Source organism: Antedon mediterranea, chromosome 6 (assembly GCF_964355755.1).
Source record: "Antedon mediterranea chromosome 6, ecAntMedi1.1, whole genome shotgun sequence".
Classification (NCBI taxonomy): Eukaryota; Metazoa; Echinodermata; class Crinoidea; order Comatulida; family Antedonidae; genus Antedon; species Antedon mediterranea.
Window position 1 is genome coordinate 10,718,689 of NC_092675.1, and position 13,645 is coordinate 10,732,333.

Sequence of the window (13,645 nt, forward strand, 5' to 3'; positions counted from 1 at the left end):
CTAAATCTCAACAGAATACCCAATAAACTATTAGCTTGATTTGGACCTGGTTCAAAGAAGTACCTTTATGTCACTAAACAGTCAAAAACAACTCTAATTTTACCAGGCTTTTTTGGATGATAAACCCCAGTGTGAGGCACATAGTTGACTTTACCAACAACTGGATTCTTGTTCTTTGGTACTTCTTCGGCACACTCTCTCAAAACATCTGTCATGAATACAAAATAATCTTTCTTAAAATCAGGTTCTTTGGAAAATATTTTCATTAAATTACTAAATCTTGTCATCTCGCTTACGTATGTTGTTGCTTATTACATCAAAAAAAATTCCAAACAGACATCGAAACGCCCAAATTTCTGTCAACAAAATCAGGCTCCATCATCTCCCTTACTTTAGCTGGTCCTCTCCTCCTGCATCTCTTGGTCTAATAACGCGAGGAACATTATTACCAATAAGCAATGCTACAGGTACATCAGACATGTACAGTATGGCACAACTTCATCAGCTTAAGATGATCCCACTTACTCGCAACATCAGGAGTTGCTATCTGTGATCTGTCTGCTGGTATGCTGTCTCTATTATACACTGAAGGAAGGCTAAATGGATGCAAATTGTGCGAATGACGAACTCACAACATTTTTTAAGTAGGATGACACTATCGATCTCCATTTACTCTCAATGTAAGTAGGTAACCTTACAATGTTCTGCTGTATAATTAAGCACACCCAAGTCAGGAATTGTTTTTGCGCTGCAACCACTTCATTAACAAAATCTGAGAAGTCCAGAAAATCAACATAGTCCCTTCCATTTATCTTTGGTCAAGCATCCAACTTTTTTAGGAAAGCCCTCGCTACTACAGAACTGTGAACATACCGATTTCGGAGCTCCGTTCTTGGTTCCAAGTAACAAGTAATTACTAACTAAATTCTTTAGTTTATTTAACAAATAAAGTTTCTCATTAAAAGTAACTGGCTTCGTTTCAATTAGTGATAAAAACGCTGCTTCCCATTCAGGAAATTTTAGAGGATCTCCATCAAATTTCTTTACAAACACAACGAGTCAGTAAGTTGTCGTATAAGATGCATATCACCATATTGTGGCTGTGTCACTTGAATTTTTTCTTCCATAGGTTCGACATAAGGTAATTGATTCTGGTAAGGATTATTTAAATTAAACTGTATTAACATCAGAATGCATTGGAACTACAGTACTGTCGGCGTCAACTGGCGCTGTAAACATTGAAACATCTGCGGAATTAGCATATGTTATTGGAGTAAACCTTGTAGAGGCAATAGATCGTGTTGAAACAGTAGGTAAATTATTAGTTGTATTAACTGGTACTGAAAACATTGGAAGTGCTGCAGTCCTCACATAACTTAGAGATGTTGACGCAGTAGGCCTAGTAGGAACACAAGTCGATGCACATGGATCACTAGGTTTATTCTCATAAGTTGAATTTGCAGGAACTGTGTCCATCTGAGAAGCTTTAGAATTAATATTAAAGTTAGTTGCATGCATTGCATTCAAAAAACTAATATTTGGCACTCTGTGGTAACAGTAGTGTTGCGTACATCTGCAAATGGTAATGGCTGGTTAATGTTAGTGGAAATAATATGGGTTGAAGTGTCTATTGCCGACTTTGCAATGTAAGAAGTGGCAGAGGTATGTACAGTCACACTTGTGGTTGTAGATACACTTGAGGAAGGAATAGTAAATTGAGGTGATTCTGCAACAGACTTTGATCTTACCATAACTGCCGATGGTTCACCAACCGCTTTTGGTAGATCATCAAGGAATTTCTGCAACCCAAGAGGAATGAAATCATCATCATCACCACTCGGCAATGGCTGTAAATCGTCACTCACAACGTCATTCTCACGCTAGACATCTAGTCTAGCTTCCATCTTTGCTAACTCCTTCTGTTGCTCAATCAATGTAGTCTGTTGGACGTTGGACTACTGATCGTGAGACCGAGGTTCGAATCCAACTCTCGCCGCATTGCTTGTATCTGTAGGCAAGATACTTTACTAATACGTTTGCCTCTCTTCACCCAGGTGTATAAATGGGTACCCGGTTAGATCAAGACACAACTTTGCGCTGATTACTAGCTGCATTATGGGATTATGTTTCCATACGTGTTTGATCCAAAATGAATGGGGTAATAATGTCAGTAGCGCAGTGAGCGTCTTTCTTAGATGGATACTTGCGCTTTACAAATTTCCTTAATTATTATTATTATTTAGTCTCAAACTCAATTTCTAACATCTTCTCCTCCATCTTAAACTTATGTTCTGCAGCTTCACGCTCAACCTTAAGCTATGTTCCTTAAGTTTGTTCTCCATTCCACTAAATTCTAATTCAGCTTTCAATTCCGCCCATTTGATTTCTTCGACCACTCTTAAGTGCTCCCCTTTTTAACTTGACGAAGATCTCCGGGAAACAAAAGAAGCATTAGATGAATGTTTCGACTTCCGAAAACGAATGTCTTGATAAATGAGAGTGATGTGAAGAATGTTGTGATGAGTGCCTAGAGGAATTACTTCGCACTGAACAACATGCGACAACTCCAACATATTAGTGTATTTTTCTCTTTCAACCACATTCAAAAGTGGACAGAGCTCTGAGTATACTTCACGCAATATTATCTCCTGATCTACCATGTCACTTATGACACCCTCATTAGGTTCTAAGTCTGTGCAACTGCTTCGTTTCTCTAGAAAAGGCCTTAACCTTCACATCATGATTATATTCGAGACCCTTCTCGGTTAACTTTCTCTCTCTTTTATCCATAATTACTACTTCATTTTTTGTTACTTTAATTGCGACAACAATTAATTGAGTGTAGCTGGCTGACGAGCAGTTTGTTTACGCAGAACATAAATAAAGGATAAACAAAATTATTGTAGTTGAACCTTCTTTTATGTACAGTATAACAGAATCCAAAAGCAACATAAATATAAATCCAAAGCAACATTTAAAGTATAATTCCAAAGCCGCATAAGTATAAATCCATGTAAGTAAACTCCAGGTAAATAAAAATGGTGTGCTGGCAACAAAAAAATAAACTGCCCTTACTGGGTGCTCAGCTACAACTAGCTAGTAGAACTAAGAACAAAATAAACTGACTGCCCAATGCAGTAAACAACTTCCAGATAAAATAATATGCAAATTATCCAATTGAATTAAATACAACTACATCTGCAGTTACAATAGGTATGGAATGTTATATAGGTACGTACAAATGTTCATTTTAGTATCTATATTGTATTGTATATTGTATTGTATTGTATTGTTTATAAACCACAGTGGAGGTACCTGTGCTATCTGCATAGGCTGATCCAAATTTTAAATTTTACAATGCTAAAGCCGAGACTGTAGGTTTACTTCATTTTTAGGCCTTAGGCCCCTCTTATTTTAAAGTACTGGATCCGCCACTGCAGTAATCAGAATGGATAATAATAATCTACATTATCGCTTGTCCACAGAAAGACTTGGAAGACAAATTACAGGATGTTTCTGATGCTTGTGAAAAAAGAAAAGTAGAAGTGAATTCATTACGAAAAAGACTGACGACAGTAACAAAAGAGAAACACACCTATGAAGTAGTGAATCAGCAATTACAAGATGAATTAAAAACATTTGTAAGTACAGATCTATATATTATGCTTAATTCTGACATAGACGGCACAACACAAAAACTTTTGTACATATCTTCGTATTGAAAACCGTCCCTATTTGTCTCCAAAATTTTTGCGAAATTTAGATTTTATAACCATTACGATATTGTTCCATAATTGTTGGTTAGAAAAACAAAATTAAGGGAATTTAAATCACCATGTAATTTTAAGAGATTGGCACAGTCAAACTTGCTTCCAGGTAGGTCCAATAAACGACTTGTGGGTCACTAAGTATTTGCTTCCCTATTAGAAGTAGGACATTGGTTGCGGCATTCAATGTGGAAATTACGTACGTGCGCATGCACGCACACATGCACGTATGTATATTTGTATGTTTGTATGTATGTAAGACAATCCAACATACCGTAGCCAATGCCGAAATTTTTTTTATTTTGTATATTTAGTTATTTAAAATGTAATTGTTGTTGTCAAAATGTTTATTAAAAATTGTTCATTCCCTACAGAAAGCAGAATTGAGAAAAAAGACTACAGAAAAAAATGAAGCTGACAAGATGGTCGTGGATCTTGAGGCTACAGCTGTAAATCAATTGCAAAGCATGAGTGAACACATTGAGAAAGTAATAGCTTCAGCTGAAAAGAAAATTGAACAAGAAGTGTTGAAGCATAGTCAGTTAAAGCTAGTGTTGGAGGTAAGCTATACTCATATCAGTAGCTTATTTAAGAACCTTGACTTGACTTGACCACCGTCAAAGAATGATTGATTGTGCGAACACTATGACTTAGCAAGCAAGGGTAGTGTGTTTGACAACTGATCATGATATTGTAGGTTCAAATCCAATGGTTTCACAACATTAGGCGCTTTATAAATCCAGGATATTATTATTATTATTTAAAAAAAAATCTTTTTAGATGTTAGCTGGTGAATTCTTAAATCGGACAAAAGATGCAAGAGAATTGGCTCATCAAATTAAGAAGTCTTTATGTGTCAAAGTTAAAATGGATGAATCAATGACAAAAGCTCAATCGATAGCTTCCTCAATTTTGTACCTGACAGCATCAGATGTTGAGGAATTGATGACACTAGAAGATGCTGAGGAGCATAAAAGATTGGTATTATTATATAACTATACAAATCGTATGCAAACAGTGAGATTATGAATGGTATTTGATGTGGTCAGAATTACATGATTTAATCTTTCAAGTGCTTCATTAAAAATGAATCAAAAGTATATATGGAAAATACAAATTCATATTACTTTAAAAATTCAGGAGTAAAAATATAATCAATTTTTTTTAAAGACAAAAAAAACAAGCCAATTTATAAAAGTAATTAAGCATTTATAAATTAGAAATGTAAATTGGTACTTTTCTGCCATCATGGTATTCTGTTTTGAAGTGACACTCTACTAAACACTGCATTGGTTGGTTTTATATAACACCGAAATAAATTCCTGTCGTTTAATAGGACGATTGTGGGTCACATGGCGTGCAATAGATATAGATATTATATTTAATATATTATTAAAAACCAAATTTCACTGTTTAAACAACGTGAATCAATGTTCGTAAAACAAATAATGAATGTTTTATATTCATGTAATGGTACAAATAATGGCATGAGGTGAATAATAAAAGGTTATATTTCAACGAGGCAAAGCATTCACTATTTGTATAATATTGAATTGTGTTTTGTAATAATAATAATGTATTTTTAAATACATTAACAATTAAAATTGTTTTTAGGAGAAGGAGCTTATAAAGGAAAGAAGAAAAGATGAGGAATGGATGAAACTATTGGAAAGTTTAATCAATTCACAGGTAAGGGTATCCCTTGTCATTTGTGGCACGGACAAGCTAAACCAGTCGCTTGTCGGTAATCCCCGAACTGATTTACAGCCTAGAATAGGCAAAATCACATTGACTAAAAAAAAAATAAAAACAATATTTTATCGATTAAATCTAACTTTTATGTATTCTAGAATCCTACTGTGTTGGTATATTTTTAATTTTTCAACTAAAACAAGTAAAAAATACATTTTGTAAGGCAACATGGTCAATTTTTCGCCTGTAGAATAGTCTTCGTATGCCGCCATTTTCTGAGCGAAATCTGGCTTGTCTACTATGAATCCTCATCCTAACCAATGATAATGACTTTAGTGATATATACAAAAATATTTTCCTTAACGACGAACGCTGTATCCGGCGCTGTGATTGGCCAATTGTGCTCACATGGCTTTAAAGCTCACGACTGAACATGCTCACAATGTCGTAGCTGTCAAAATTACACCTAAGTGTACAGTGGTTCGGAGGAGGAAGCAGGACACAATGCGAGAGCAGTGTATACTGAGATTTTGCATGTTACAAGAGTAATATAAAAACAAAAATAATTTCGGACTAGAACAATAATAAAACTGTGTCGTCTTGTCCGTTGCTAGGGCGTTCATTCAGCCTCAATGTTCAGCGAGGCCACCGCGGCCCAGTAACGCGTCGATAAACTTTGAACGCACATTTCTCCGAAACATAATCCAGAGAGTTCCAACACATACATGTTTTAAATTTCACATAACTTTGTAAGTAAAAGTCAGATTACAATGATTTTTTTTACCATTATAAAACAGATAATTAGCTGCATAATAATATATTATCTTAAAATTAAATTTTGCGACATGCGACTGATCTACTAGCTTGTCCCTGCCACATATGATCATCAGATAAACAGCGTCCAGCGAAAGCTCTGTCTACACTATCAAACTTTATGTGACAAACAAAATGTACCCATATATGGACACGATGATGTCATATCACTACCATATTTGGGCACATCACACTTTTTGTTTGATATTGTAGAAAGAGCTTTTTAATTGTATTAATTTTTAATTTTTTTAACACAATTTGTGTTAAAACACACAACCTTTTCCAAACAATGGCAAATTCTGAGTTTACTAGTAAACAAACAAAAGTTGTCTTTAATTAATACAACTGTTTTAAAAGAAATAAATTAAATTTATTTTCAGACACCTTTGGCACAAAAGGTCTTCCAGATGCTTATGGACAAGATCATAGAACATGATAAATTACTCTCAAAAGTTGAAAAAGAAACAACATGAACATGGAATACAGTGTATTTTAGGGTGCAAGTCAAGTCGGCCCCACGTCAACTCGGCCCCAAGTCAACTCGGCCTCAAGTCAACTCGGCCAAGAACTAATCGGTCAACTCGGCCACAATAAAGTATGGGACGCAAAAAGTGCTTAATATTATTATGATTCTTACTATCGACGCTTTAAAAAAAATGAAGAAATAAAAAATATAATATAATTAAATAATATCATATGAATAGAAGTACCCGCGTGTTACAAAAACACGTGCAGGTACCGCATTTTAATAAATCGAAGATAGAGACCTATACATTTCACCATTTGGCCATAGAAAAAATGATCGTAGGCGCGGCCTAGGCTACATCGTTTTTGTCTATGATTTGCGTTTTTAAAAAAGGGGATCCCCGGTCAGCGAAAACATGTAGCAGTTGTAGATATCGAAAAAGCTGCCAAACGCGCAGGGAGGCTCAGCTACGAATTGTTTTCAATTGTGCAATTTGAAATTTTATTAACGTAAATAAAGGAAAGTTGGTGAAATCATTCCTCTTTTTTTTTGCTAAATATATTATTGTCTAAATATTAATATTCATTAAAAGTCAGAATTATTCATAGTTAAACAATTGTGAAGAAACATTATTTTATCAATCCCCTTCATTTGCGTTCCATACTTTAACGGGGCCGAGTTGACCGATTATTTTTTGGCCGAGTTGACTTGGGGCCGACTTGGATCGAAATCGTATTTTAATGCATGTGAATATTTTTATCATTTTTTATATTTTTTTTATTACGGTAGATCAAAATAAAAGTGATATTAGAATATAATGTATCATATTGCAATGATTGATTGCTCATTAATGTGTATCAAATTCATAACAGCCTGGCCACTAATGGCAACCTTAACGACACTATCCCTACAATTGTTGACATTTTGTAAAAATAATGCATATGTGTTACTTTAAGAACATTAAACCAGGTAATTCCTTGTCTTCCTTTGAGAAAAAGGAGATAAACAATGCACGGTCATTCCGTGTCAAATCAATGAACACCAATGCGCCCTCATGGGCTGGCGATGTTTGTTCGTTGTTGCTTTGCCATGTTGAATTGAATCATTATTATTGAGAGTTATTAAATATGTTATTCGCATTACATCGGTCTGTAGAGTTTTGGCATATAAACCTTCAACCTTATTGGCATGGTGGTAGCCCATGATATTTGGTTATTAGTTGTTGAACCTAGGCCTAGCCTAGACCATAATCTACGTGATCGCACAGAGGCGTACGACCAGTCAGCACATATAGCTGGTACGATGGCGAACATTAAAACAGAGCTCCTAAACAGTGGAGCCTAACTAAAACTGAGACAATAAACTCAGAGTCATGGCGGCAGAACATTATTTATACACTTTCGTTGGATGAAAATTTTGCTCCATGGACCATGTTTTGTTCGTTAGTGATATGATCTCCGTTGCTGTAGCGACAGCCCTTTTGGTCCGAAATTAGATACTCATCTCATGGCTCATCACCATTGAAAGTTATATTTTTCCATGTACCAGGTAAAACTTCTCTTTGACGGCCTCGTAGTCGAACGACTCGATGTTGATATTCTAGCAGGCACTCTTTCTGGAAAATGACATCGTCCAGCGAAGGTGGCCATAGGCAACTCTTACACGTACGGTTCCAAGGGCACAACTAAGACTCATGATAATGAACCTTGAACCTCGTAGTATATTTATCTACCTCCTACCTGGCCAGAGCTAGATTCACAGCATTGACGGAAAGATTTGGATTCAAAACAATACCACATTCCTCCAGGTTCTTCTGTCAATTGTAATAATGCACTCATAACCTACCGTCAACAACAGTCCATTACCATCCACAACCCAATCCATACTCCATTCATTCCAGGTTCACCTGATCATACCATTCCTTCAACAATTCGACAAAGATTTAAATGAAGAGTTCTATGTTTTTTGACCCGCATATCAAATGCTATAATGGTGCAGCCTGTCCCTTCCAAGCCGTTGTTAACATGGACCCAGTTTAGCCACCACAGCGAAAGGGCAGACTTCCACAGTACTTGCGAGACAAGTTAGTTGAGCTTCAGCTTTAGATAGTTAAAAAGAAAAAAAATTGGGGCGACACTTTTACATGTGGATCATTACCCTAAAAAATTGATTTTACACGGAATGACCCACTACCTAAGTATCTCGCGTCGAATGTCCTCTCATGGACAGTATTGTAGGCTGAGCTGGTAAAGAGCGGTGTTGATGTATGCCTGACGTCACGTTGCTGAATTGCTTTTCCTTTTTTGGTTTTGGTTCTTCTTTTCGTTTACCCTTTGACGATCGATCAAAAGTGCATGCATCACATCACAATATGAAAATTTCATGTACGATTCTGGTATTTTTATAGTGAGTTGTTTAAATTATTAGAATTGACTTATTTTTCACATTTTAACCGTTTAAAGACGAAAAAATATATTTATTTTTACATAAAATGTAGTGCGTGACCTTAAATTAGGACAAATTTTGTAATGGTTTACCGGTCTGGTGACATCCGTAAGTGTCTTATTCAACCTTGTATTATGACCAGGCCATCCACCGCCATCGGTCATGTCGTGGAAGGATCCCAATACACTTGACCAGTTTCGACCTTAAACAGGCCTACTAAATTTCTTTGGTACATTTCTACCTAAACATAGTTACATTGTAATACTTGCCTAATAAATCCTCTCTTGCGAAGTTGTTTAATTGACTTTTAAATTAAATATTACACCAACTAGGAATTAAATTGTCCGACAAAGTATCAGATATTGTATTTCTTTATTTCAATTAACAACAAAAAAACACTATAAAAACATACAGTATTTTACACTCATTAAAAAAATATAAAAGAAAATCCTGAGTGACCGCACCCAAGTGTGTCACATGTTTTTAATACTAGACATACTGTAGAAATAATTTCATCTGTAGGAAGTACTTTTTATGCTGTTTAGGTGAAGATTTTCCTGTTTAAACATTAGTGTGATAAATTAATTATTACAACACTACAAATGTTCAAAACAAAAAAGGGTGAGGGGGGATGATCGATAAGTTATGAAATTATTATTATATTATTATTATAAAATATGTACTTTCCTATATTATGTTAATCAATCTATTTATTTATTTGGTCAGGTAGATTATATAAACAGAATTTAGAATACTTAACACACACACTTCTTTTACTTTACAAAATATAATGATGCAATATTATATTATTGCTTGTCCTGTTTTCCTCTCTGGTGAAGATGCGAGCAAACTAAAGTATAAAAAAGAATGTGTTGCTTTACAATTCTTACATTTCTTAAAATACATGAGCTTGTACAACCAAGGGGTTTTCCTCCATGGTACAATTATGTTCAGTTTACAAAATAATGAAATTGAAGTATGAACTCACCTATCATGATAATATGACATTGCTTTTGATTTTCCAGGACTGGAACTGTATCCCACACTGTAATCATGGTCTTCACTATAAGCAAAACAAATACATAAAGAAAAAAATAGTCAACCGGAAAACCCATATTTCTGTTCATTCTTTGTTTTTGTTTTGGGAACAAAATACATTTTTAAGTACTGTAGTAGGATTTCATTTTATTGCCTTTAAATAGGTGTATATGAAATTGAAAACACAACCATATAGCCTAAATGCTTCACGCAGATGGTTACCCACAGTACAGAGTTCTTAATTACTAGGGAATTTGGCTCCATTGGCCAACAACATAGGAAAATGAAAATAAATCCGGACAGTGATTCGGCTCCTTGAAGAAGACGTAATATTATTTATTCGGCCTACCTGATAATATTATTATTATTATTAATGTAGGCTTATTGATGGAAATTCTTCTGTTAATTTAAACGACCTAGGCCTAAGTGAACATTTTAAATAATGTATATTTTGCTATGTACAACATTTTAAAACATTTATTAGATCTTTACATGCTGCTGGACATATAAATCTTTTGTTAGGAGATGATTAAGGTGTATAAAAAGTAAGCAAAAAATTATAGCCCTTCTGGACTATAATTTTTACCCCATGTTACAAAACCAACTATTACATAAATAATAAATATATTTCATACTTCAGGGGTACAAAAGATTCCATACAGCTCTTCTCGTGTTCAAAGAGAGGTTGTAATCTTCCAAACGATCTTTCTGGATGTTTTGGTGTTCCACCAAACATCATGTTCTGTAAACAAATTTTAAAATTTATATATGAATTACATAATAAATCCAAAGGCAAATTACTGAAAATAATGACAATGCTGTGGGTATCATTTGCTGGATCTCAATGGAGATACAAAAAAAAAAAATCTAACTGCTAAATCAAAATGATAAAGTAAAACAGCCATAAAAATTAGCAGAGCTAACTAGTAATAATTACAGAATTTACAGTAAACAGGTTGCCTTCTACCATCTATGTAACCTTTGTTAATAACATTTGTTTTTATTCCATTTGTTGTTAATAAAATGAATATTACTAGATTGTTGATAAATGAAATAATACCTCATCGTGGTATTCACGTCTACAAGCTGAATTCAGTTCAATCTTTAGAGTACTAATGTGCTGTTTATTGGAATCTATTTCAGATTCAAGTGCTGCAATCCAAGATAATGTTGTCTTTTGTGCTTCAACAAATGTCTCAATCACATTCTGCAAACAAAGGCTGTGTCATTATTAACTCCAAAATGGGGTTACATCGCCAAGGAGACTATATTTTTTTCTGCGATATTTAGGATATGATAACTAAAAGATGAATTTTTACTACATTTATACCACATACAGATGGTCATGGAAGACTACGTTAAATTTTGGAGGCAATTTGGACCAGGATCCCAATTCTGGACCACTTTTTTTAAGTGTGACTTTTTTTTTAAATTGTTGTCAAAACATAAAACTCCCTTTTTAGCCTACACTGTAGTTCGGTATTTGTGGAAATTTTTAAAAATGAAAACTACATAAGATTTAAAATGCTGAAAAAAATGTCTTGATACCATGTCTACTTTCAGAGATATCACAGCCTAAAGTTTTGGCTGTTACAATCAGTGTTTTGAGGAAAAAGCTTGTTAAATTAAGTAACAGGAAATGACAAATACAAAAAAAATTACACCTTAGCAAAAGGATATCATAATTGTTGTATTTCAATGAAACTTTGCACTTTCATTCATGAACTATTGTTCTATTATTATGCAAAATTTTCATTAAAAACAACCCACATTATTATGATACATATTAAATTTGACTGAATTAAATTTAAATTTATTTCAGTTTGGTATTAAATACCTTCAACATTTTTACTTCTGGACTTGGATTGACTACTTCTAAAACCTGTCTGTGCATTTGAGACAGCATCTGCAAATAAAGTAATAAAATGAAACAAATATACAGCTTGCAATCATACAAAATTAAAAGATAAATAAAACATTGAATGTTCTACCTTATTTAGAATTTCATCAACCATCTTGTGATCTGTTCTTAATATGATGTGTCCTTTAATGTCTGCAACATTTACTTCAATAATCTTCAAGTATGATGCCACTGCCTCCTTCTCCCTAAAAGTCAATTTTCATTTAGTAAATTTAATAGTAGGCCAAACATATTATACAGTATTGTACACGCGAGTCTCCCTATCAAACTAATTAGACAAAAGAAGTGTGATGTGCCAAATATGGTATTGATATGATGTCATTGTGTCCATGGGCATATAATGTTTGATATGTAAACAGAGCTTAACATTTTCATATATATTTTTTATAATAAACAATTTTTATTTTTAATTATTGGTTGATGTTTCATATAAATAAATGCTCTACCTAGTTCTATCTTAGGTTTCATGGTATTACTCAAAGTAAAAACTGAAGTTGAATTTTTTGCAGCAATCCTGTAACTACAATCCTATAAGTGTAATCATTGAAGTGTTTCCAATTTATTTTTTATGTATAAAAAAGAATTAATTTGATTTGATTTTCCAAAATTTATATTCCATGCATTTAAACATAATTATTATTACTTTGTTGACATTAAGAGCACATTCTCTGTACTGGCTAGTCTTTCAGTCAGTTCCCGTTTTTCAACTTCTAATTGTGATAGTTGTTTGTTCAGTTGTCTTGTTGACTGGTCCTTCCGACGCAACTCCATCTTTGTCTCTGACAAACTCTAAATTTAAAAATAATAATATAAGTTTTACAATACGCCATATCCAATACAATTGCTTATAAATGCAGTAATAGTAGTACAATGAAAAAACAACTACAATATTTTAAACAATTGGAATATTTAAATAGGTAAATTGAAAACCTGTATTATTGTATGTCCATTTGAGAACAGTGTCTTGGAAGTTGGACTACTGATCGTGAGATTGTGGGTTCAATACCCACATTGCATTGCTTGTATCCTTAGGCAAGACACTTTACTTATGTTTGCCTCTCTCTACCAGGGTGTACAAATGGTTACCTTGGTAAGGTCAACCACAAATTAATTATGGGAGTATGTTTCCAAAAATGGCCGGGGTAATAATATGTACAGCGCATAGGTTTTACAACATATGCGCTTTATAAATCCAGGATACTATTATTATTATTATTATTCATTCAATCATATGTTTTACATCATCATACTGTACCTTGACTGCCTCTGATATCGTAGAGTTGCGTTCAATCTCCTTGCTTGTTTGTATGTTCAGTCGCATACTCATTTCTTCCATTTGTTTACTTTGTTCATTCAGTATTTCTTGGGCCTTCTCTTCACGCTGAAGGGCGCAAGACAATTCATGACAAACTTTTTCAAATCTCTCCTTTTCAGTTAGATGTTTGCGCTATTAGATATAAGAATTATACTATTATATTGTACAATATAATGTAGATCTGTGTG

At 33.9% G+C, this 13,645-nt stretch overlaps 2 protein-coding genes across 2 annotated transcripts in view; one reads left to right on the forward strand and one right to left on the reverse strand.

Annotated features, from left to right (window-relative positions):
* LOC140051391 (centlein-like) overlaps positions 1-7,849 on the forward strand; it is a 28,927-nt gene extending 21,078 nt beyond the window's left edge. The window contains exons 18-22 of the mRNA XM_072096592.1: positions 3,486-3,641; positions 4,142-4,327; positions 4,548-4,748; positions 5,382-5,456; positions 6,653-7,849. Of these exons, the coding sequence (XP_071952693.1) occupies positions 3,486-3,641; positions 4,142-4,327; positions 4,548-4,748; positions 5,382-5,456; positions 6,653-6,745 (711 nt within the window). The 3' untranslated portion in view covers positions 6,746-7,849. The remainder of the gene's footprint in view (positions 1-3,485; positions 3,642-4,141; positions 4,328-4,547; positions 4,749-5,381; positions 5,457-6,652) is intronic.
* A 1,736-nt stretch (positions 7,850-9,585) lies between these two features.
* The window catches only part of LOC140050961 (coiled-coil domain-containing protein 171-like), a 59,301-nt gene continuing 55,241 nt past the window's right edge, over positions 9,586-13,645 (reverse strand). The window contains exons 23-30 of the mRNA XM_072095987.1: positions 13,398-13,589; positions 12,786-12,931; positions 12,213-12,327; positions 12,059-12,127; positions 11,282-11,428; positions 10,857-10,963; positions 10,172-10,246; positions 9,586-10,033 (exon numbers count right to left, since the gene is read on the reverse strand). Coding sequence (XP_071952088.1) covers positions 9,985-10,033; positions 10,172-10,246; positions 10,857-10,963; positions 11,282-11,428; positions 12,059-12,127; positions 12,213-12,327; positions 12,786-12,931; positions 13,398-13,589 — 900 coding nt within the window. The 3' untranslated portion in view covers positions 9,586-9,984. The remainder of the gene's footprint in view (positions 10,034-10,171; positions 10,247-10,856; positions 10,964-11,281; positions 11,429-12,058; positions 12,128-12,212; positions 12,328-12,785; positions 12,932-13,397; positions 13,590-13,645) is intronic.